Source organism: Dermochelys coriacea, chromosome 5 (assembly GCF_009764565.3).
Source record: "Dermochelys coriacea isolate rDerCor1 chromosome 5, rDerCor1.pri.v4, whole genome shotgun sequence".
Taxonomy (NCBI): Eukaryota; Metazoa; Chordata; order Testudines; family Dermochelyidae; genus Dermochelys; species Dermochelys coriacea.
The window spans coordinates 114,568,678-114,594,625 of NC_050072.1; the positions used below are offsets into that span (position 1 = coordinate 114,568,678).

The 25,948-nt window shown below is 43.3% G+C and overlaps 2 protein-coding genes across 4 annotated transcripts in view; one reads left to right on the plus strand and one right to left on the minus strand.

Moving 5' to 3' along the window:
* Positions 1-20,830: 20,830 nt before the first annotated feature.
* LOC119856315 (60S ribosomal protein L3-like) lies at positions 20,831-21,393 on the minus strand. Its single transcript, XM_038403690.2, has one exon. The coding sequence runs from the start codon at positions 21,391-21,393 to the stop codon at positions 20,917-20,919; it is 477 nt and encodes a 158-aa protein (XP_038259618.1). The 3' UTR covers positions 20,831-20,916.
* A 478-nt stretch (positions 21,394-21,871) lies between these two features.
* The window catches only part of LOC119855563 (methylthioadenosine phosphorylase), a 66,319-nt gene continuing 62,242 nt past the window's right edge, over positions 21,872-25,948 (plus strand). For 2 of the 3 annotated variants that reach the window (XM_043514623.1, XM_038401848.2), the window contains exon 1: positions 21,872-22,234. In XM_043514623.1, the coding sequence (XP_043370558.1) occupies positions 22,202-22,234 (33 nt within the window). In that variant the 5' untranslated portion in view covers positions 21,872-22,201. Of the gene's footprint in view, positions 22,235-23,740; positions 23,930-25,948 lie in introns of all 3 variants that reach the window. The other variant, XM_043514624.1, reaches the window with a different exon arrangement.

Below are 25,948 nucleotides of genomic sequence, written 5' to 3' on the forward strand. Positions count from 1 at the left end.
AATAATAACGCTCGTGACTTTCATGAAGTTGGAGGTTGGTCTTTCGTTTGAGTATTGAATAAGGATTGTCTTCTAGGATTTGGTGATCATGATTAGTTTCTGTTGCCTGTGTGGCAGAGAACACTGGGACCCACCTCACTTTTTTCCATCATGGATACAGTGCAGACTATGCCCAAAGAAACTCCTGGGAAAGGCTATATAAACTTTCCTTCCTTGTCTTTGCAGACATGACAGAATCTTTGACCAACTGCTTCCAAAATCCACTTGTTTCTTTTTGTGAAAGGAGGCCGTCTGTACCAGAGACAATGCTCCAGGTATTTTAACAGTGCTCCTGATTGTGACTGTCAGAATTCTTCTGTGTTATTTAGCACATTTCTAATTTTGGCCTTAGCAACACACTCTTCTGCATTATTTAGAACAAAAAGTATGAGTTGCTGCTTTTTCATCTAGTCTAAATAAAACGTTGAGGATCAGGAAAATATGTTCACCTGTGCAACTTGTCTTTGCAGAAAAGTTAGAAGTACTTGAGACTTTTTTATTTTTTATTTCCTTTCAATACATGCTAAATAATATGCAGAATTGCCTGTCATAGACTAAATACAGACTAGTCAATAAAGTGGAAATAGCTAATAGTCTGACAACAGGCACCAGAGTCAAAATTAGCAAGGTAGCAAAATAGTCATTTTCTCTCACAACTATTACAAATAGTTGCATTGTAAAATAAATTCATCTGTACATCCATATTTAACATTCTCCCAGAAGCCACCTTCAAGTCTTCTGCATACCACTGGAGTGAGGCCCTCTGTATTTTATAAGCCTTTTTAGCTTTGCAGATATATTTTTTACTTGTTTCTTGTGTAGAGGAAGGATAGTCCAGTGGTTAAGACTAACTTGGGATTTAAGAGACCTGAATTAAGTACCCTATTCTGCCACAGACTGCTTATGTCACTTTTGGCAAATCACTTAGCCTTTTTGTGCCTCAGTTACTCGTTTATTAAATGAGGATATAGCACTTCCAAACAACACAAGGGTGTTTTGAGGAAAAATACATTAAAAATACTATGTGGCTCTCAGATGCTATGGTAAGTATTTTAGGTAGATAGATTTGGTATCTATCTAACTTAAGTTATTTGTTACAAGCATTTTCCCCCAAACCTTCTCATACATAGTTATTAAGCTGGGGAGTTTGTGTTCATTTTTTGTTTCTTGAAGGTAGAAACAAATTTGCTCTCCACTAGTTAGTTAACCAGCGTGTGTCAATACTGTAAAGAAGCCAAGACATTAGCTAAAGTTCTAGATGCCTTTAAATGCCTCTTTAGCTCATTTAAAATATTTTACAATAACAACTAAATGGTCCTTAAGCTGCGTATCACGCTTTCACCTTCCTGTTCTAGACATCTGATTTCTCATATTGGAAGAGACCAGTGTAAAGAAGGCAACAAAAATTTACCTTTCAGATAAAGTATACAGGCCCCATTCTGAAATCCTTATTAAGAGCTAGACTGTGACTTGCACTACATCCCCTCCGAAGGGATTTAGAATCTCTAGAGGGTTCTAGGCACACAGGAGAAATTGGGGCAGTGTGCCCGCACTGCAGCGAGCAGACAGGGAGGGAGGGAGGGAGCAGGCAGGGACAGGGAATAGGTGGAGTCTTGGCCCCAATCTCACTACTTGCTGGCCAGCAGAGCTGCATCAGCATGCAACAGGGAGTGGGGTAGCATCGTTAGCTGCTACAAGCCCACAGTCAATTACCACCCCCTAGAGCAGGGAGGGGGCTGGAGAGGCAAGGTGACTCTGAGTCACAGTGCCGCTCAGGGCTACTCCTGGGGTAGTTCAGCTTATGTATCACCTCTTTCTCAGGGCTATGCCTGAAGTCCCAATCTAGCCCTAAATCATTGAATATGGGAGTTCTGCCTGAGTAGGGACGGAAAAGACATGCAAATTCGTGAAATTACTGCTAGATGTTACTAATCTACATGTAAGCAGAGTCAGGATGAGCTCTACCCTGACATCTGGTGGTGAATTGTGGCAAGTTGTGGAAAAGAACTTCAGGGGCTGATCTTGTTTGCATAGGCACACCCACCCTGGCTAGCATGAGCCCACAGTAGCCCAAAGGGTCACTGTGGCTGCTGTGGGATCCCCAGTTTCTCTATTATTGGGGCAGGAAGAATAAAGTGTTGTTACCCTGATTATATGAATCAAGGACAGTGGAACTGTTTTATGATGGAGGGACTTGCCATCAACTAAGTAGCACTTGCTAGACAAGGGGCATGGGTTCCAAAACCCAGTGGAGGGAGGGAAAGAGAGACATTTTTATATGGTGGTGTGGGGTGCCTTTTGAGGGCCTGAAATACCAGTTGCAGTGCTTCCTCTCTCCACTGTGGAATATCAGAGCTAATTTTGATTCCATTAGGAGTCTAGTCACAGGCTGCTGAGCTGAATTCATATTGGGCTAATGGCGTACAGCACCGAGGCTCCTCCACTACAAGCTGAAGTTGCTGAGTGCTGTGTTAAGTGGGGGGGGCCCTGAAGATATATTGCTGAGCGGCTGGCAGAGCAGAGCTGTTTGTGGGATGACTGGCAGAGCAAAGCAGCTAGCAGAGCAGTTTGCGGGATGGAGCAGAGCAGTTTCTGGGACGGCTGGAGTGGTTCACGGGACAGCTGGCAGAACGGCTTGTGGTGAAGGTGGCAGCAGAAGTCCACGGAGAGGTGGGGCAGTCGGCCTCGGACCACATAAGGTGCCCCTTAACACCCCCACTTTCATCCAGGCTGGGAGGTTAGACTCTGCAGACAAACTTTTGAACTCTGGGGCGGCACTGACCATGGATAGAGACTTTTGGGTTGTTGGACTTTTGGGACTTTGCATGATTTTGGGTTGCTGGACTCAAGAACCAAAGGGAAAGGACACGCCCCAATTTGTTGGGGTGGGTCTTTGCTCATGGTTTGGTTTATGAACCCTAGTTGTGGTGTTTTCCCAATTTAATGCTGATGTCGTTTACTTCCTGTTGTTAAAGATTTTCTGCTTCTCCGAGATTCTGTGTTTGCGACAGGGGAAGTATTGCCTCTTTGAGGCGCCCAGGGGGTGTGTGTAAGATTTTCCCAGGTCACTGGGTGGGGGCTCGAGCCAGTTTTGCATTGCGTTGTTGAGAAGAAACGCCTATGTACTGAACCCGGCCATTGCTGCTATCAGCTCGGCCTGGCAGAAGGGTTACATACAGTAGAATCTCAAAGTTACAAACACCTCGGGAATGGAGGTTGTTTATAACTCTGAAATGTTCTAACTCTGAACAAAACCTTATTGTTATTCTTTCAAAAGTTTACAACTGAACATTGACTTAATACAGCTTTGAAACTTTACAGAAGAAAAATGCTGCTTTTATCCATCTCAATTTAAATGAAACAAGCACAGAAACAGTTTCCTTACCTCATCAAATCTTTTTTTTTAAACTTTCCCTTTATTTGTTTTGGTCGTTTACGTTTAACACAGTACTGTACTCTGTTTGCCTTCTTTTTTTTTTTTTTTTTTTAATCTCTGCTGTTGCCTGATTGTGTCCTTCTGGTTCCAAATGAGATGTGTGGTTGATCGATCAGTTTGTAATGCTGGTGTTCGTAACTCTGAGGTTCCACTGTAGTAACTTCTGTCAGAGTCCAGTTAACCCCTTCACAAGAATAACTAAAAACAAATCAATGGCAAAGTAATGTGAACTGCTCTATCTCTTCCACTTTTCATTTTTGCATAATGTGTGTAAAACTAAATCTGCCACACAAGTTACAACGAGCCACTGGAAGCACATGCATATTGCAGGTCAGGCCTGAGCAAGCACTGGCAGAGCTTGTAGGGAGCGTGGCCACACTATATCTGGCTCTAGTACATATTATAAGCACTTTTGTGAACAGGTGGTGTGATGAATCCACATGCTGCGTGCACACAGATTCATTAGTTGGTAGCTAACCCATATACATGCAGCATCAGGGATAGACCCTAGGACTCTGGCTTTAGAAACACAGGACTCTACTACTTGAGCTGAGATCTCTCTCAGCTGATGCCACTAGAGGAAGGTCCCTTCTCTTGAGAAGCCACTGGAGAGAGAGGGAGACTTGATCATACTGAGCCAGTACATTATACAGGGAAAGGAATGTTGAAGGTTGTATAATTAGCTAGTTACGTTGCGGACTTTTTGTCTGAAGCATCATGTATTGGCATCTTTGAGGGACAGGATTCTCGACCTGCTGGTCTGATCCAGTATATCAAACACTATATTCTTATGTGCTGTACCTAGTCTCAAATAACTGCGATGCATTCATTCTTCTAAATATTGAAAAAAGCTTTAACAACTAGAGTAGAAAATCGGTGAAACAACTGCAAAACTCATCTTTTTGGCAAACCTTCTCCTAAGAAGCTAGTGGACAGAATCACCCCTGACTGTGGGCTCCAGTTTCTCAATCCCACTGTCACTGCTTGAGTTTGTGCTCAGATGGCACAAAGCAGCCATAACACCAGTTGGACTGGCTTTCTGAGGATTCCCCTTGTATATCTTGGATGAAGGGGAAGGGGGTGATTCGATTGTTTGTATACCTCAGCAACCCTTGGTTGTCAAAACAGCCCCTTAGAGGCAGTTGCAACTGAGAATAACCCTAAGTTATGCCTCAGGACCAACAACCCTAGAATCAAGGAGCCCTCCCTCCCTCCGTGGGTTACTCAAGCGAAATAAGGCCTGTCCTGAGGATCTGGCCCACAATTGAGATTTGATGCTTCCTAAGTTGTTGCTTAAATCTGTCTGAGAAAGAAGTAGTGAAGGAAACTATGATGATTAATACATTAGAAGTTTGTAATAGGGCAGATGATTTAGGAATAATTAAATCACTTATTACAGTTTTGGGGAATGAGATATTTGGGTTCACTATAGGTGCTTTCCAACCCCCGTGATCTATGTAGGGGGACAGATATTTGAACAATGCAATGGTTAACAAAAATACATTTACATATATTTTTTTTCTGTGCACATAGATCCATGGGGGTTTGACTGACTCGGGATTATATGTTGATCTGAAATACAATGTGAAATATATTCCTGCCTCTGCACATTGTTAGGCAATGAGATAAAAAGCACAGGCCAAGTCTCCACTAGAAAAGGTGTCCCAGTATAGTTCTATCTCTAGAGCTATACTGGCAAACTCTACCGGTGTAGATGTGCTCATACCGAGTATCACATATAACTAAGGCTGCCAGTCTGTCATGGAGGTCATGGAAGTCACGGATTCAGTGACTTTCCAGGACCTCCGTGATTTCTGCAGCCGGCTGGCATGACTGACCCCAGGGCCACCCGAATAGCTCAGGTGGCCCTGGGGCCAGCTGCACTGCTCCCCTTCCCCCCCAACAGTGGTGGTCCTGGGCTACCCCCCGCCAGCTGCGGCACGGTGGTCCCAGGCCAGCAGGGCTGCCCCCCACAGCAGTGGCGGCAGCGGTCCCGGGCCAGCAGGGCCGCCTCCCACCAGCAGCAGCACGGTGGTCCCAGGCCAGCAGGGCCGCCTCCCGCCAGCAGCAGCACGGTGGTCCCGGGCCAGCAGGGCCGCCTCCCGCCAGCAGCAGCACGGTGGTCTCGGGCCAGCAGGGCCGCCTCCCGTCAGCAGCAGCGGTGGTAGTCCCGTGGCGCCCCTCCCTGAGCACCAATGGGCACCCTGGAGGCCCCCCCAGCACCAGCGGGTGCTCTGGAGTCCCCCATCCAGAGCAGCAGCTGCACCTCCAGAGCCCCACAGAACACCAAAGATTTAGTCAGGAGTATATAATACAAGTCATGGACAGGTCACAGGGCCGTGAATTTTTGTTTATTGCCCAAGACACACCCCTGAGCGACAAAAGTTTTAGCACTGAAGAGCGCCAGTATAGACAGCGCTTTATCACCGGGAGTTGTGCTCCCAGTGATAAAGCTACCACCCCTAATTTGGGGTGGGTTTTTTTTTATCTCCTGGGGATAAAGCATGACCACACTGCCCATGTAATACGTTGTTGTGGCTGCGCTGTAACATGGGCAGTGTAGACATACCCTCAGACTGCTGAAGCATGTGGTGAGAGAGACTCTTGCTTTGAATCCATTTAGCTTGTTAAGTTAGATCTGAGTTGTGTTTTACTTGTAACCAGTTCTGACTTTTATGACTCATTACTTGTAATCACTAGCCCTCTTTACACTTTACATTTAACAGCGTAAAGGGCTTTAAAATAGGTGTAAATATAGTTTACTCCTACTTTAGTGCCCTTTTGCACTGCCAGAGAGGTGTAAAGTAGCCTAGTGTAAGTGAAAATCAAACTTTTATGCATCATAAAATTATAATTTAAATAATGAAAATGTTAGTCATTTGCCAAACCATTCCTACCCACCCTCCAACCCTTAAATACTGGGGAGGAAAAAAAGCATTGTGTATTTCTTCCACTTTTGTAAAACTGACATGAGATTTCATTGAAAAACCTCTTGCTTATTATTATTCATATAAATTGATTTACATTCCATCATTTACAATATGAAGAACAAAGAGCTCCCTCTGGGGAAAATGCAAGGCTATAATTTTGTTTCAAGGGGTTCTGTGATGTCATAAATAAAAATTGAGCAGAAATTATAACCTCTTTAGTAATCCCATAAATGGTGCTTTATTTGATAATATATGGTCGTCCTGAAACAAAAATGTTGCTTTCATATTTTTTGAAGTGCCCGCTCCTAATTGAACGTGGCTGCTGCGGAGAGCTGACTACATCTTCAGAACACAGCTGTGTGACAGGTGAAGCAGCCCACAATGATAAACATTAAGTTTAGAACTTCAAGGTTACAACCTACTGATGAACTATCATTGAATAAGATTCCATTTCCCACTCCTGACGACATTTTAAGTTTTACCTATTTAAGCCAGAGTTACCAAAAACATTTTCCTACCAAAAAGAAAAGGAGTACTTGTGGCACCTTAGAGACTAACAAATTTATTTGAGCATAAGCTTTCGTGAGCTGAGCTGTAGCTCACGAAAGCTTATGCTCAAATAAATTTGTTAGTCTCTAAGGTGCCACAAGTACTCCTTTTCTTTTTGCGATTACAGACTAACACAGCTGCTACTCTGAAACCTGTCATTTTCCTACCAGGAACAGATGCAGTAGATGCACATTTTAAAATATTTAATCATTATTGTTACCCATGAATGAGTAAATAAAGATCTCTCTAAAATCTCAGACATTTGTATATTATGAGCCAAATTCTTAGCTGGTGTAAATTGAGGTTGATTTATTGAATATGTATTAATAGAGTTAAATTAGTGGTGCGGGGAAGGGGGGAGTTGAATGAAAGTTCCATACAAAACAACAGGATCTCAACTCTATCGCTTTCTGAAAGATTTTTAATATATAAGCCAGGTCCTGGTCTCAGTTATATTGGTATAAATCTGCAGTAATTCCACTGAAGTCATTTTGTGTCAGTCCAGAATAGCTTCATTGTTAGATTTATACTGATATAACTGAAAGCTGAATCAGCTCTGTGGAACAGATGGAGGACCTATTTTTCATTCATTTTGCAAAAGAGACTTGTCTCTTAGTCAAAGCAAATTATATTTCTCCCCAATATATAACAATGTGTTGCATACATCATACATATATCATGTCAGTGTCAATGTCTCTGTTTTGTTCCATACATCAATCAAGCAAATTCCACATTAAGGTTGATCCTATGTCTGTGTGTAGACTACACTATTGAACACAGAATCTGCCATAGGTGTAGGTACTTCCTATGTGAAAGAAACTCAGGTATTTTCCCCACAAATTTTGGGTCATCCAAAAATGAGTGGAGGCATGCACTGCCCCAAACAGCTGCTATGAAGGAAACACCACAAATTGAAATTCATGAAGTTTCATCAAAAAGAAAAGGAGGACTTGTGGCACCTTAGAGACTAACAAATTTATTTGAGCATAAGCTTTCGTGAGCTTATGCTGAGCTGTAGCTCACGAAAGCTTATGCTCAAATAAATTTGTTAGTCTCTAAGGTGCCACAAGTCCTCCTTTTCTTTTTGTGGATACAGACTAACACGGCTGCTACTCTGAAACATGAAGTTTCCTGACACTCTCATGGGATTATTTTCATGATTTAACACAGCATCAGCAGCTGTGAAACTGAGCAAGAAACAAAAGCAGTAATTCAAACTCAGTCTTACAAAAGTACTGTAATTGTATTAGACATTTGTTGATCTGTAATGTGAACCAAAAAAATGTACATTTTGGTATTATTACAGTTTCTTTTACAAACTGTTAAATAAAACTGCTAACAAAATATAGTCACAGTTTTAAATTTAAAAGTGCTTGGTATTAGTTTTCATGAAGATCAATATTTCAACTGGTTTTTGTAGTTCTGACTGTAAGTATCCACCCACTATCTGGAATGTGTCAAAACAGTAGTTCAGCAATGATAGGATACTTTGACATATGGATACATTAGATCAGGAGTTCTCAACCTTTTTCTTTTTGAGGCCCCTCCAAACATGCTATAAAAACTCCACAGCCCACCTGTGCCTCAGCAACTGGTTTTCTGATTATAAAAGCCAGGGCCAGCGTTAGGGCATAGAAACCAGGATAACTGCCCAGTGCCCCATGCCACAGGGACCCCCACAATGCTAAGTTGCTCAAGCTTTGGGTTCAGCCCCTGGTGGTAGGGCTCAGGGCCCCAGGCTTCAGCCCCACGCAGCGGGGCTTCAGCTTTCTGCCCTGGGCCCCTGTGAGTCTAACACCTGCTTAGCAGACGCCCTGAAGCCTGTTTGAAGCTCCCCAGGGTGCCCCGGACTCCTGACTGAGAACCACTGAATTAGATGTTTTAGGTGTGCACATCTCAGCTTCTCCACTTATGTATTTTTTACTTATAATCCTTCTCCAGTGCAGACAATGCCGCTTACTTCAGAAACATTGTGAGTAGAGTTTTCCAATCATCATGATGTGCTCAGATTTACACAAGAAACATGCAGAGCTGTACTCTGCAGGAAAGGTGATATCCCTTTGGACAATATTAATGTTACTATAGGAACTAATCCTGTTCAGATGAACTCAGTGGGAATTTTGCCACTGACTTGAAATGGGAGCAGGATGTGATCTGTATATTCAGTGCTTAGACATCACAGTGACAGGTGTGTTGGAAATATCTAAACTAGATTACAGTAAAAGGTAAGTCTTCACGTTTACAGGAAAAAGATTGTGTGTGTGTGTGTGTGTGCATATCCTAAAAAACTGCAATACAACTGTGATATTTTTTTCTGTGAATAATTAAAAACTAGTAATTCTACCCCAAGCATTTTTGCCAGATGATTCATAACTAGATTCCATTCAATGAAGGATAAAGGTAAATCTGAATACTATCCTTGATAACTCACTCTTTGAATTCAGCTGTCACTGGAGAATGAGAAAAATCCCTTTGCTTTCATTTACCAAATGCAGTACTATGACTGCTGCACTGAAATAAGAACCAGAATTTAGCTTTACTAGGCTGAGCTACTTTTCATTTTAACTCATTTCAGGTGACCTAAAATTCAGATGACATGAATACAATCCAGTTTTTACTAAAATGAAGGTTTAGCAATATCTATTGCTCTATATAAAGACCTCTAACACAGACTGAAGACATAAGGAAGTACAGTGCTGGAAGGTAGATGAAGATCAACTTCCAGCTGAGACAAGTCTACTGTCTTGGTCAGAAGTAACTTCCTTTTTGCCTTTTTTTGGCAGGGTTCTTATATAACAGACTGTAAGGACCTGGGTCCAATTCTCAGTGGCAGTACTGTACAGGACACACACTGTGAGTCCAATACGTTATTAAGTTATACCTGCATGAAATACGACTCAAAAAGAGATGACTATGTTAAATAAAAAATTAAAAGAGAAACAATTACTTTTTCAATAAATAACTTTTAATTAACAAAATAATTGCCAACTTTTCCAATGCAGTTCATAAAATATGAAATGACTTGTTCTGACTAATAATTATTAAATATATATTTTTCCTATTTCAACTCTTTTTTCATTCACTGTAAATACTTTAAATAGCATATAACAGACAAACATCAGAAGAAATTAATAAGAAAGCACTGTCTTTTCAGTAGGAAGAGTAGGAAAAATTATATTTGTTCTTATGTGGACCACGGTTAAATGATCAATATCCATTTCGTTAGGGTCTAGGTATGAGGTTACATATGCCACTCAGAATCTCTGCATACGTTCATAGGTTTGTGAAAATAAGAAAAATACAAGAAAGGAAACAAAATAATTTTGTTACTTTAATTAATAACCAATTAAACAGGTATCTTTTCCTTATTCAGGTCATTGCAAGTGGTATTAAACCTGGAGAGACGTATTTCTTTATTTATAAAGAAAATAAGGACTTGGAAAATCCCAGATTTTTTTAAAGTTTAGTTTTCAAATGTGCTAAGAACTGTTCTAAGGATTTTTCCTGGTAATTCTAAGATCAGCCTTTATTTAAACTGTATTGATCATCTAAAGCAACTGCTCTTTTAACTGATAACAGATCTCTTCAACTAAAGCCCAGTAAATAAAATCAAATTATGAACTCTCTTACAGCATAGATATGGAGTCCTTTTATACATTTGTTGGGGATGCAGGTTTTGTGGACTTTTCAGTTGATCTGTAACTGAGATACACTCTGTTTTGGGGGTGGTCTAACACTTTAGCACATCTTGCTTTTCATTTCACAGGATCAACTGCTTCAGACTTCTCAATTGTCTTTAACAGAAAAAAGAAAAGGAGTACTTGTGGCACCTTAAAGACTAACAAATTTATTTGAGCATAAGCTTTCATGAACTACAGCTCACTTCATCGGATGACAATAAATTTGTTAGTCTCTAAGGTGCCACAAGTACTCCTTTTCTTTTTGCGAATACAGACTAACACGGCTGCTACTCTGAAACCTGTCTTTAACAGGTTACCTTTCCTCCCCTCTCTTCCCCCCCAAGCCCTTTTGTGGTGGTGGTGATTGGAAGTGAAGGATTTTTAGGAAGAGCAAGCTCAATACCAGAACGTTTCCAGGAATGTGTTAGGAGATTGATGAGAAATTGAGGGTTACCTCTTGAACTGTCTCACAACCAGAGACACTGTTACACTCTAGGGCACTTAGCATTTTTAGTTGATGCTTACAAAGTGGATCAAATTAATTGTTTCTCCATATTATCTCATCCAGAGACCTGTGGAAAGCTATTCCTTGAAACTGTGGCATAATACTGAGATGGATTTTAACTCCTCAGGATGCAGTAAAAATGAACGTGCTATTTTTGTATGAAGTGGAGATTTCTGGAGAGTCAGAAATGAACATGTGAATACCCTCATTGATTTCAGTGGGTCTACTCTCATGCTTATGTGTTCCAGTAGCCTGCTAACTTGGGATCCAAATGTGTTACACTATTGCACAGTCTGCCCAAAGGTAATCCACTCTGTATGTTTCCAAAATATTCTGGAGCCAGTGTGAGGATGTTCTAATGTCACTGTTCGCAAATATAGATTAGGACGCAGCCACTAATGCTGCTGCTCTCAACAAAAATATTCAGGAATAGCTGGTCTGACAACAGCCACTTTGGGTGAGCAAAAATTTTGATAAAAAGCTGTTACACATGTGAAGAGTTCTGATCCAAATGTATACCAAAACAGAAGAAATTACTCCAGCAGCTGATCTGCATTTTATTTTCCAAATAATCCCAGCTATTGTTCTTTTTGTAAATGTGTTTTAAGCATTTATATGCTTATCCAGCCCAAGCAGTTCAATATCTGTAAAAGGTGAAGGGCTAATAATATTTAGAGATTTAGATGCCCTCTGCTGATTTTTAGAAGTACTGTGGCCAGTTACAATATGTGAGCTCAATTAACACTCTGATACAGTAATCTAGAAACATTGTCTTAAGGCTATCTTTGTATGTGTGCGGGAAGAGAGAGTGATATTCTCTTTCCAATGGTGTCTTACCCTTGTCTTGGTTTTAATAAAATCTGTCAAATATACAAGTATGCAGGGATTTCCCTACGCACACACACCAGGGGGGTGTATGCTGCCCCCCTGATTTTCCCCAGCACCCACCAATGGTTAACTAGTTACATCAGTGTTGCCAATTTAGTCATTGGTTGGAAATTTGAATTGAAATTGAAATATTAATAAACACTTTAAAAGCAATACAGTGTAGGATAAAATACTTGTACCTGAAAAAGTATAATAGGTTTGAAAAGTATGAACAAAGACTAGCTTCTTCATATAGCTGTTGTTTTTTTCTGACAATGTTGGCACATTATAATTTCAAATTATGATTTGCAAGCAAGATCTGAATGAGCTCTCCCCTGACAGCTAATGATGAGCCAGGGGAGGGGGGAAAGGTTTCAGGACCAGACTGTATTTTCTCACCCACTTTGCCTAGGTATAGACAGAGCTGTGTTGCCCAAGTAATTAGTTTTGGCTGGTGTTGGGTTACGAATCACTTTAGTACTGAATGTGGGGGTCATGAAATGTTGTTATCCTTATTATATGAATAAAGGGCAGCAGAACTATAAGTTAGCCTGTCCTGATTGAGGGGGGTCACCCTCAATTCTTAATTTATGCCAGGACTGAGCCCCAGAACCTCTAGGCTTGGCAGTTCATAGCCCTGTGACCGCTGGGCTTACTACATCAGTTACGAAAGTAAAAAACTTGTTTGAACTCTGGCGCCTCTTTTATTACAAATTAAGCACTGGTCACCCTCAACTGAACTGCTCTCACTAAGCAAGGGGTTTGGATGGCAGATCCCAGTGGACACGGGGGAGACAGGGATTTTGCTTGGTGGTGTGGGCTCTGCCTAAGAGTCACAGGCACCATTTGACTTGCCCCTCTCCCCATTTAAAGATAGAGCTTATTAGGCTCCATAGAGTCTTTTGTTTTGTTAAGTGACCACTAGAGCTGAAATCACTGATGATCAGGTTTTAAGTGCTTAGACCTGCTGCAGGTCTTTTCTGTGGAAAAGACAGCCCAGCCTCCATTTGCTGTGAGGTTCCCCCACTCTGAGCTGAAATCACTGAGAACTGGCTGGAACCTCAAGAGACCAACTCGCAGAGGTCACAGTGGCAGGTGACAGCAGAAGGTGATGGGGGCCATTGGCAATGGAGTGGTGGAGTGAACGGTGACACGACAAACAACAGTGGCCATCATAGGGCCTAATCACATCAGCCACACTATCAGAGGCTCCTTCACCTGCGCATCTACCAATGTGATATATGCCATCATGTGCCAGCAATGCCCCTCTGTCATGTACATTGGCCAAACTGAACAGTCTCTGTGTAAAAGAATGAATGGACACAAATCAGACGTCAAGAATTATAACATTCAAAAACCAGTTGGAGAACACTTCAATCTCTCTGGTCACTCGATTACAGACCTAAGAGTGGCTATCCTTCAACAAAAAAGCTTCAAAAACAGACTCCAACGAGAGACTGCTGAATTGGAATTAATTTGCAAACTGGATACAATTAACTTAGGCTTGAATAGAGACTGGGAATGGATGAGTCATTACACAAAGTAAAACTATTTCCCCATGGTATTTCTCCCCCCCACCCCACCCCCCACTGTTCCTCTGATATTCTTGTTAACTGCTGGAATTAGCCTACCTTGCTTGTCACCATGAAAGGTTTTCCTCCTTTCCCCCCCCCCCCCCCCCCCGCTGCTGGTGATGGCTTATCTTAAGTGATCACTCTCCTTACAGTATGTATGATAAACCCATTGTTTCATGTTCTCTGTGTGTGTATATAAATCTCTCCTCTGTTTTTTCCACCAAATGCATCCGATGAAGTGAGCTGTAGCTCACGAAAGCTTATGCTCTAATAAATTTGTTAGTCTCTAAGGTGCCACAAGTACTCCTTTTCTTTTTGCGAATACAGACTAACACGGCTGCTACTCTGAAAAGTGGCCAGAGCGAGTGCCCGGAGTGAGTAACAAGCAACTGGAGGAACAAGCAAGGTGCCATCTCCCCTGCACCTCCCCAGGGTGGGAGATGAACTCATGCGAAAGCACCTCTGAACTCTAGGTCTTCACTGACCAAGGACAACAACTGAGTGGTGTGTGGTAGAGGGAGAAGGGAGGGCACGTTAAAAGAACATTTGTTTGTTGGACTATGTTTTATTGACTTTGCTCCAGAATGCTAGGTTTTTGACTGAGAAACTCTTATAAATATACATTTCCTATTAGCCAAGATTTTTAAAACGTATTATTTGCCACTGTCATTATCTCACATTGTTTCTATCTTGCAAGGTCGTTATCTTGGGAAGTTTCTGTACTAAACATTTTTATTATATTATAATTAGTTTTTACATAAGAACGGGGTCATGATCAATGGTCTATCTAGCCCAGTACCCTGTCTTTCAACAGTGGCCAGTGCCAAGTGCTTCAAAGGGAATTAACAGAACAGGGAAATTATTGAGTGATCCACCCCTGTCGTCCACTCCCAGCTTCTGGCAAGCAGAGGCTCTCAGAGCATGGTGTTGCATTCTTGCCCATCCTGGCTAATAGACATTGATGGACATATCCTCCATGAACTTATCTTGTTCTTTTTTGAACCCTGTTCTAGTTTGGCCTTCACAACATCCTCTGGCAAATATTTCCACAGGTTGACTGTGTATTGTGTGAAGAAGTACTTCCTTTTGTTTGTTTTAAACCTACTGCCTATTAATTTCAACCCCTAGTTCTTGTGTTACGTAAAGGAGCTTATTCACTTTTTCCACACCAGTCAAGATTTTATAGACCTCTATCATATCCCCACTTAGTCCTCTCTTTTCCAAGCAGAAAAGTCCCAGTCTTTTGCATCTCTCCTCATATGGAAGCTGTTTCATACCTCTAATCATTTTAGTTGCCCTTCTCTGTACCTTTTCCAACTCCAATATATCTTTTATGAGATGGGGCGACCAGAACTGCACGCGGTATTCAAGATGTGAGCATACCATGGATTTATATGGTAAAAGTGGAGGAGCTTGGTTTGCCAGACCAATCAGCAAAGCCAATGTTGACAAACTATGTGAAAAGGGTGCAAAACACCAATCCTCTGGACTGCATAGACATGCAGAAAACCTTACAAGCCAGTCATTGTCAAAGCCAATTTTAGAAGTACTTAACAAGGCAGTTAAAAATGCTAGAGACCCAACACAGTTTATTAAAACAAACATGGTTGTCACATCATACTTTCTCTTTAAGCAAGAGATACCACACACTGCAAACTGGAGGCCAATGTTAAGTGCTTTGTTTTTTTTAAATTCTGAAGTTGGACACTGGTTCTCACCAAGACTAGGAAATGGTCACTATCTTTCTGCAAGAAACTCAACTGACTGGTTAGAAGCATGTGGTGCAACAGTGAAAGACTCAGCAGTTGAAAAAGTGAAGAACTCTCACCACATTCAGAAAATGTGCATACATGGCTGATGAATGCAACAATGCAAATGGGTGTCCAGTATTAGGTCTCTGGATACGTTATATCGATGTCAGTGGTAGGCCAGTAGATGAATTTGTAGAGGTTCAGGTTATAGAAGACACATCGGCTGCATCTCTGACCATCCACATCTTAGAAGAGTTAAGTGGTTGTAATTAGAACCCCAAAGAGATGGCTGTTTGTGCATTTGATGGAACTTCAAACTGCTCTGGAAGAAATGTTGGAGTACAAGCTTTTCTCAGAGAAAAGTGTAATTCTAAACTCTCCAATACACACTGCTGAGGCCATCTACTCCAACTAATGCTAGTATGAGCTCCAGAATCTTCAAAAGGCATTTTAAAAGCTATAAACTCTTTTTTTCAGCAAGAGTCCAAAAGGACTGAACGTCTTGTAAAATATAGAAGATACACTGGGATTGAAGTTCAAATTAGTCCAACCTGGGAAAACCCACAGGCTTTCTCAGGAGCGATCCGTGGCTGTTGTCTTAAAATTACTGCAACCATTATTATTGGCTTTGGAAAGTATCTACCGAGACGGGACAGATCAAAGTAGTGGTGGATTACTATTGCTACTAAGTTCAGAGAAGACAATCACCATTCTCTCTTCTAAGTCTACTGTTGAAACCACTTGGGTCATTAACAATGTCCTCCAGGAATCTGCTACAACAGTAGTAGATCTCTTTCCTGCAATGGAAGCTACACTTGGTTCAATCAGAGAGATGTCACTGAAAACGTACTGGAAGAAGCAAGATTTCAGTTCAGAAGTTGACTAATTAGGGCACTTATATTGACTCCTTAAATAACGAGGACAAGAAGTGTTTGTTAAGCCAGCTGAAAAAGTAAAGTACACTGACTTGATTCTTACATCTCTACAACAGCAACTTCTGGATCCTGTCAACCGCTACATAGCTTTTACAGATGCCCGTCTTATAAAACACGGACAGTTGAGTGAAGTGAGGCACTACCTGCAGTGGGGCTGCCATGTGATCAGGACAGAACAGAGAAGTTGAACACAGAGTGGAATCTCATACTATGGACGAATAAAGATTTGACTTCAACTTCTTCTTTATCATCACTAGTGGTTTGACCCAATTTTTGTGCTATGGTTCCTGGGATGAAAAGTAGGAATTCATCTCTGTCTAGTCCCAATCACAACAGCTACAGTTGAGCGTTCTTTTTCCTCATTGAATAGAATTTTGTGTTCTGATCATGAGCATATCTTGAAGGACTTGAAGTACCAGACACAAGAGAAGCCACCAAAAATGAATGCACTGCATTCGAGAAGTTCTTTAACAGAGTTATGCAAAATGACAACAAGAAACCAAGAAGGATGTAGATATAGTGCTTCATAGTAGGCTTGTGTAGCCAACTTTAATTTGTGTGATGATTTAAAAACACGAGTTAAATCTAATAAAATGGTTGTGAAACATTTTTCAGTTTTTACTATAGTGCCATACAGCCCACCTTTGCCCTAACAGTCTCAACCCTCATTGGTCAACACCCCCCGAATTTCAATTTCTGGGAAAAACACTGCAAGTATGTCACATTAGATGTGATCTGGGTGAGGCCCAAATGGTTAGGGCATGTTCTCTATCTGGTAGTGTATTTTATGGATGCAGCTAAGACAAAAATTTGCACTCCTGGGATCAAATTTTGCATTTAGATACTCATTTTTACCTCTTATTGATTTCAGTAAGAGTTGCTCCACTGCATGGATGAAATCTATTCTACCCTTATAAATCCCAAACTATCAAGATCTAGACTGATGGTGCACAGAAGTGTTAGGGAGGCGAGGCCAACCCCATAGACAGGGATTGGGCCTGTTGTACATCTACTATTCCAATTTGTCGACAAGAATAGCAAACAGCTCCTCAGTGGGTACTGGGGCCACTGGGTCTAAACATGGATTCTGTGGGTACCATTCCTTTAGGTCAAACTGCTTTATGGCATTTGTCATAAATATAAAGGGAAGGGTAACCACCTTTCTGTATACAGTGCTATAAAATCACTCCTGACCAGAGACAAAATCCTTTCACCTGTAAAGGGTTAAGAAGCTAAGGTAACCCTGCTGGCACCTGACCCAAAATGGCCAATGAGGGGACAAGATTCTTTCAAATCTGGGGGGGAACAAAGGGTTTGGTCTGTCTGTGTGATGCTTTTGCCAGGAACAGATCAGGAATGCAGCCTTAAAACTCCTGTAAAGTTAGTAAGTAATCTAGCTAGAAAATGCATTCAATTTTCTTTTGTTTAATGGTTTGTAAAATAAGCTGTGCTGGAGGGAATGTATATTCCTGTTTTTGAGTCTTTTTGTGATTTAAGGTTTTGCCTAGAGGGATTCTCTGTGTTTTGAATCTGATTACCCTGTAAGGTATTTACTATCTTGATTTTACAGAGGTGATTCTTTTACCTTTTTCTTTAATTAAAATTCTTCTTTTAAGAACCTGATTGATTTTTCATTGTCCTTAAAATCCAAGGGATTGGGTCTGTGTTCACCTATACCAATTGGTGCGGATTATTATCAAGCCTTCCCCAGGATAGGGGGTGTAGAGCTTGGGGGGGATATTTTGGGGGAAGACGTCTCCAAGTGGGCTCTTTCCCTGTTTGTTTAAAACGCTTGATGGTGGCAGCATACTGGGACAAGGAAAAGTTTATACCTTGGGGAAGTTTTTAACCTAAGCTGGTAAGAATAAGCTTAGGGTGTCTTTCATGCAGGTCACCACATCTGTACCCTAGAGTTCAGAGTAGGGAAGGAACCTTGACAACATTCTGTCCTGGCTTATGGAGGCCCAGCAGGAAGACCCTTTCTGCAGCACATAGGGTTATATAGGCACTAGTACCCTTATCCACTGTGCTGCTCCTACTGGGGGCTTAAGTAGTGCAGAGGGATTTGCCCTGGCCACCACACCAGGGGTGAATGTCATCCATGAGCATATCTGAGGACAAAATTTGTCCCACGATGTCTGGGATCATTCTATTCAGAAAAGAAAATGGCACTTGCGAGTCAAAAATTGGATTTGTTTTTCTGAAGCCATTCATCTCCTGTAAACCACATTGTGTCTGTGCACCCTCATTTTCTGAGTCCCATAGTAGTGCATGGTGCTATATAACCACAGAGAAAGGTACAGTCACTGCCTCAAGGAACTGTTTACAGTTAATGTGAAGCTACTGACTTTTATTCTGATTACTTAAGTATACTTCTAGGGTTAGCTCTTTCCAAGTACTGAAATAGTAAACTGTACTTTCTGTGTTTTTTCTCTTATACAGTGTTTTAATATCAATAGCATGTAAATATACTGCCACCTGCAGGATAGTGATTACTATCTATTTACGGTTTGACAATAGTTAACTTTGAAAATATTTTTCTCACTATTTATCATAAACACATGTTATTTTGAAATGGAGATATGTTTCCTTGTGAAAATGTTTTTCTCCACTACATTCTAAAGGTGAAATGGGAGTTTTCCCACTGACTTCAATGGAGTCAGAATTTCGTTCTTAGAGTTGAGGATGAAAGAAACATAATTTATTTTATTTTTGCTTACAGGACAGCCCAGCTTTTGATGCAGGTTAGTACCTGCACTTTTAGATGGTGCCCACTGACTTTTTTATATTTGATATGAACTTCTGTGAACAGATCTTCCTACCTAATAAACATTGTGTTTAGTGTGCAGTTTCTGCTATTTGCATCCTGTAAATAATACTTAATCATTTATCAGTTTCCCTGTTCTTCCTTCTTAATTTTAGATTACACTGGATACACAGCTATAGAAAACTCTCTGTTTTGACTACACAAATGTGTATATATACATCAGATCACTTCTAAGTTCATTCAAATCATATTTTCTGTAGCTATAAATCCAGTGTCAACATTTCTTTTTAATATACATTATAACCTGCTTAAATTTTAGGACATACAGCTAAGTTAAGGTGGAAGAGGATTAAGAAGGGATGTGGGGAGAGATGATTGATTGATTTACATTTGATGTTCTGATCCCATTGTAAAAGAGAAGAGGAAGGAAGAACCATTGTAGTATACGTCACCCACTGTAACCAGATGAATATCCCAGAGTTGGCATTGGTTGAATTATTTTGTATGTCATAATGGCTCCTTGGCAGATGATGCAGGGTGCTTTTACCCACAATAGAGGACTGGCCAGGCAGAAAATGGCCCCAGCATTGGGGGAGTGAAAAGGGTGTGTTTGCATTCATTCTTCTCTGCTGTGCAGAAGGGTCCCCATCTGCAGCTGAGGCTCTAGACTGATGCCATGAGCATATCACCTAACAATGAAGTGTTCTTGGGGCAGCAAATAGTGGGAGGAAGAGGGAAGAAGAGGAGGTGAGCAGAGCATCACCAGTTACTTCCATTCTGGGTTGGGCTGCTAGCTGATTTATTGATAATGTGTGGCAAGTGTTTTTCTCTTCTGGCTCAGGTATGCACTGCCACTAGTTGAAGGTCTTCAGTCCCCTTGTGGACAATTCAGCTGAGTTCAGGTTTCACCTGCTAACTTGTTTGATCTCCCAGGTGTCTCCCGAGGCTAGTTATCTTGGTTCCAACTCCTCAAACTTTTAAAATGTGATTGTCTTGGGTAATAGTGACTGTGGTCTGCTAGGTTAAGAAGACAATCTCTTACTGTGCATAAGCAAAAAGGAGAGCTCTGTGCAAATCAGGCTGTTTTAGATAGAATCCGCAACAATGTAATTTCAAACCCACACATAAGAATATAAGAACAGCCATATTGGGTCAGACAGGAGTTCCACAGGTTGACTGTGCGGTGTGTGAACTCTTTGCCAGAGGATGTCATGAAGGCCAAGACTATAACAGGGTTCAAGAAAGAACTAGATAAGTTCATGGAGGATAGGCCCATCAATGGCTATTAGCCAGGATGGGCAGGGATGGCGTCCCTAGTCTCTGTTTGCCAGAAGCTGGAATGGGCGTCGGGATGGATCGCTTGATGATTACCTGATCTGTTCATTACCTCTGGGGCAACTGACACTGGCCACTGTCAGAAGATAGGATACTGGGCTAGATGGATCTTTGGTCTGCCCCAGTATGGCCATTCTTATGTGTGGGTTTGAAATGACATTGTTGTGGATTCTATCTAAAACAGTCTGATTTGCACGTTTACGCAATGTAGCAATCCAGGCCTGGAAGCTTGGTCAGTACCCAACACTGCTATTTTGTTTCACATCACTCACTAGGGCTAATAATCCTCAAATATTTTGATCAAAATATTTATCTGTGAACATGTGTGTCTTTTTGGTTTGTTCTGCACACTACAATGCTTACAGTAATTCTGTCACTTCACCATAATGGACAAAACCGCCCAAAGGGTTAATGCTCTTGTCCGACAGATCGTAGTCAGTGGATGCATTGTTTTTGATCAGCTTTCCGTCCTTGATTTGGTAACCTTGGCCAATCTTGTAGACCTTCTTATTAATTTCTGTGCGATGGTGGTATCCCTTCTGACCAGCTCAGGCCACAGAGAAAGCCACGCGAGCAGGATGCCAAGCGCCAATGCAGGCTACTTTCCGCAGACCCCTGTGGGTCTTGCGGGGCAGCTTTTTGGTATGCCAGCGGCTGGTGACCCCTTTGTATCCCTTGCCCTTCGTGACTCCAATGACGTCTATCATCTCATCTTGGCCAAAGACAGTTGACACAGGAACTTGCTGTTCCAGCTTCTCCCGGGCCCAATCCACTTTCTCAGCAATGGTGCCATCATTCACTTGGATCTCCATCAGGTGAGAGTGCTTCTGCCGCAACAGAAGCAAACACATCTGAGTGTGAGCTATGACCCGGATAACCTGGCAGTACTTCTTCATGCTACTGAAATCCTTCTCTAGCTGCTTTTTGCCCTCCTCATCCTGCCACTTCTTGCAATACTTGGTGAAGTGAAACAGCCTCCAGAATCTGTGTCCCCAAATGGAACAGGGCACCCTTTCCTTACTCATTTTCCAAGCAAGGAACAGTCCAGTCCTGAATAACAACCGCTAACTGTTTCATGCTTTTCCCCTTTGAATAAGAACACGATGACTGTCCGATTTGTTCAGGACCGTGTTATTTCTCACCTGGAAAAATATCAATAGTGTTGCCAACTCTCACAGGCACCAGTCTTGTGATATTTAGTGCTTTTGTGAAAGCGCCAGGTCCAGAAATTGGGTGGTTATGTGAGAATCTCCGCTCTTTTGCCCCCCTCCCCCTTTTTTTTTTTACAGTAAATTTGTAGCCTTCATGCTCGTGAAGAAAAGCTTGAAAACAGGAACCCTCATCACCGGAAGGCAACTTTTTTTTAAAAACAACCACCCTTAAACGGTAATGGGTAAACTAATCTGGGGGGGAGGGGGGGCCGGTTCATTTCCGTACACGGGGGCTTGGTACTCCTGCCCCGGCTCGCTTTGGAGAGGCAGATTCCCAGGGGCAGGTTTTCACAGCGCTCCGTGGGGGGAGCAGCCGGCGGGCCCCGGGGGGGGGGAAGCACGTGGCCGGGGGAAGCCCTGCGCGCCGGTAGCCCCGACTAGCAGCCATCCCCCCGGGCTAGGCCTGCACCCGGCGCTGGACGGCGGCCAGCTCCCTGCCAGCGCAGACTGGGGGCGAGGCTCCCCGCGGCGCAGGGCGGAGCCGGCCCGGGAAGCCGGCGCTGCCCAGCGGCTGCCTCCTCGCAGCAGAGGGCGGGACTCGTTCCGCCGACTGCAGCCCCCGGCCGGCGCTAGGCTGGGCGGGCCGAGCCGGGACCGCCTCCTCGTCCTGCCTCTAGCAAACATGGCTGCAGCCGCGGCCGCCCCGGCCGTGAAGGTAAGAGGCGCTGCGGGCTCCCGGCCGGGCCCAGGCGGGGAGATTCCCCCCCCCTCCCCCCGGCCTAGCCTGTGCACCGCCCCCCCCCCCACGCGGGAGCCCCTGGCGGCCGCCGCGGGGCGCGGACGGGTCAGGCGGGGGCACGTGGGCTCCGAGGGAGGCGCCTCTGCGGCTGGGTGCATGTGGCCGGGGCGCGTGGGCTCGGGGTGAGCGGCGTCTGCTCTGCTGTGATGCTCGGCAGCGCCCTCCCGCCCCAGCGCCCTCCCTGCTGGGGGGGGGGGGGGGAGCACGCACGGCCCCGTCTGGCCGGGCCCCCCCCGTCTGGCCGGGCCCCGCTGCTCGTGTTGCCGGGCACCCCCCAGCGGGCACAGTGCGGACATGTTGAGGCCTCCAACGTGTGTTCTGGTCCCATACACGTCTCCTTGCAGGGTTTCCTTGTCGAGCCTGGAGGGGAGGCAGGGGGCTGCGTTCCTTTACCGGTGCCATACAGGCTCGCCGGGCGCCGCTTCGGCAGCAGCTGAGCACGGCAACGCAGCAACTCTGGGTGTCTAAGAAGCCACCCTTTAAAAGCGAAAGTTAGACACTGTTGTCGCCCTCGGCATCCTGTGCTCTACCAAAAGCTATTTCTGGGCTCTGGTCAAGCGGTGGGTGAAAGCATGATTATTAACTAGATCAGTGTCTTGTTTACTGTAGGTTTGCCAGGTATTGATTTGTTAACTGGCTGCTGCTTTGGGGGTTTGCTTTCTCCCCCACTGCATTTATAGTACTGAATGCCCATAGTTAAGGCTACGGGGACCCTGCAGAATTCTGTTGTAGTCCTGTCTTCACTGACCTGACTTTCTGAAAACTGTAGATGATCCTACTTGTGTATCTTGGGAAATAAAAGCTAGGAGAAGCCAGGTTCATCTGCGCTGAGGCTCTGTGCTATCCATCACACACTAGCTTCCCAGACCCCCTCCCTGGGAGCGCTGCTGCAAGGGTCCACTATCCTCCAGCTCATGGGATAATTGATTCTATTAATACTGATTTAGCAGTCATTTAGGTGTTAAGATTGTAAACTCTTTGGGAGCAGGGACTACTTTCTGTTTTATGTTTGTACTGTAGCCTGTACAATGGGGTCTCTAGGCCCTATGATGCACACCAATGACAGAGGCTCCGTAGTTTTAGCTGCTATGCTTAGCCTTGGCCCACTCTGTAGGACATGCTTTTTGGACCTGGGAAACAAGGAAGACTGGAAGAAGCTCCCACAGTTCTTGAGGTCAATGTGTAGACAAGTAATTTGGGGTATCCCGGTTAGTGTCTGCCTTTTCCATGATTGGGGTGGGCCAAGTCTCCCTCACAAGGATATCTGTCCATTGAGGTACTATCTGCGCTGCTGCGTCCCTGACAACCCACAAGAAGGTCTATGAAAGCAGGGCTTGCTGCAGCAGTAAACTTTGTGCTTCCATGCTGCCACCAGGCCCATGTGCTGTGTTGCCTAACTCCAGCCTCTTCGGACCACCCCAGGGGCCTGGGAAACAGGAAGAGGAAGAAGAGCAGCCGGACTGGCTTGTGGAAGGGAAGCATGAAGTCCAATGCTGGAGCTGATGTGGTTTTTCTTCTTCAAGTGGTCACAGCTGTGTATTCCCCTCAGGTGCATGCATACCTGAGTGGAATGCATATCTGCACCCACCTCTCAAAGAACAATGGTTACAGGTAAAATAACTGGTTTCAGAGTGAAGGAGTACTTGTGGCACCTTAGAGACTAACAAATTTATTAGAGCATAAGCTTTCGTGAGCTACAGCTCACTTCATCGGATGTACAGTAGCAGCCGTGTTAGTCTGTATCCACAAAAAGAAAAGGAGGACTTATGGCACCTTAGAGACTAACAAATTTATTTGAGCATAAGCTTTCGTGAGCTACAGCTCACTTCATCGGATGCATTCAGTGGAAAATAACTGGCTTTTATCTGTCAGTTCCTCTCCTTAGAGGGGAAGCTGCTCTAATGATCTTTTGCTGGTTCCTTTAGAGAGAACTACCTGCCTGGGAGGCTGAAACCTGTCCCCAACCATGATTAGCACAGTTGTGGCACAAGGAAAGAGGGATGATGATTTCCCCCAGCTCCTAGTTAGCTCATCTTCTCTCTGCAGCAAACTTACTCTGATTCTGCATTGCCCCTCCCCACTGTGAAGCACTCATCCTTTCCTCCCCAGCTCTCTGCAGTGGCTTCCAGTTGTTGCCAAAGGGTAGGTAAGGGTGCTGGACTCATGCCTCTATTATTCATTCCTCCCATATTGCACTAGGTTATCCTCCTATTTGCCAATCTCCATTGTTCCATCTGCAGCCACTCCTAAAATCCCTACCCACTCTTGTATTCCCCCAACACCACAGGGTAGGTTGGGGGGGCATACCTTTCCCCCAGCAATGCCCACCAGTGTAATCCACTCCCCCATCCCCATGATGGTGCTCCTCATTCCTGCAATTTGACATAAGACCTTCCCTGCATTGGTGACATTCCCAGAGATGAAAGCTGTCTGTGGGCTGTGATGGTAGCTCCAGCTCCTCAAACAGCATCATAGCAAAGGGTCCCTCTCTCTGACACCCACTTGTGAGTTTAAATTTGTCAGCTTTATATTGCAAAGGGAGTGTGTTCAAATCCCATTGCACCCGTGATTTTTGTTACTAGAAATTTAGAAATAGAATCTACTTTCTATTAGTGGAACTAAGTTTTGCTGTGATTTTTAAAGCAGAAAATAAAAAAATAGTGTCACATGGATTGCGTTTTGGGAGGAGGGAAGGAGTAAGAGTAAGGTCAGTTAGGAAAAAGAACAGTTTGGCTGTATTGTGGATTCTCAACCAGGGAGTCACAATCACCCTGCCCATCCCATAGAGCTTAATGAGAGGGGTTACAGCTATATCCTGGCTTGACAAAAAAAGTAGTAGTGAAAATCAAGGAGGTAGCTCAAGTTCTACAGACATCGGCCAGTTTCATCAGCCAGCTGATAATATGGTGAAGAACCCCATATCTCCAGTTTGCATTGTTTTCTTTAATTACAAAGTTTATCATTTTTACTGAATAGAACAATTCAGTTTGAAAAGCACTCTCTGCAGAAATTATCCTCAATCTTAAATTCTGGGCTGAAGTTATGTTGGCAGACGTGGTTCCTAAAACCAACTTAATTATTAGCCCCTTTTATTCATTTTTTTAGAATTTCAAAGAATAATAAAAACCTTTCACAATTTCTATCCTGATTTGTAGGAGTTACAAAATTCAGCAAACACTGAAGAGTATGTGAACAATTTCCAGCCTCTGTTTAGATCGTGGTTTGTGATTGGTCCCATAAGGATATGTCTATACTTCAGTCACAGGTGCAATAACAGCTTTTGTAGACATACTTCCACTAGACATACTTCCTGGGCGAATTCTGTGCCAAAAAAATTAAAAATTCTGCGCACAGTATTTTAAAATTCTGCATATATTATTTGTCAATAACACAATATAATCACTCCAGTTTCAATTATTTTGGTAACTTATTTCAAAATACCTGTCAGAAAATATGTCAACAATACAGACAACAATGAAAAAAGATTGCCCAGGAGTAGAGAGTTAAAGAAACCCAAGTGGGAGCATGCTGGAGGGGACTGTGTCAGCTCCCCCAGAGCCCAGACACCTCAACTCCCTCTCTCCAGAACCCAGCCGTGGAGCACCTCCCAGTTCCAGCACCCTCTTTCCC

Bases quoted from the DNA above. Each gene is read 5' to 3' on its own strand.
- LOC119856315 (XM_038403690.2), bottom strand. From the start codon at position 21,393: ATGAGTAAGGAAAGGGTGCCCTGTTCCATTTGGGGACACAGATTCTGG.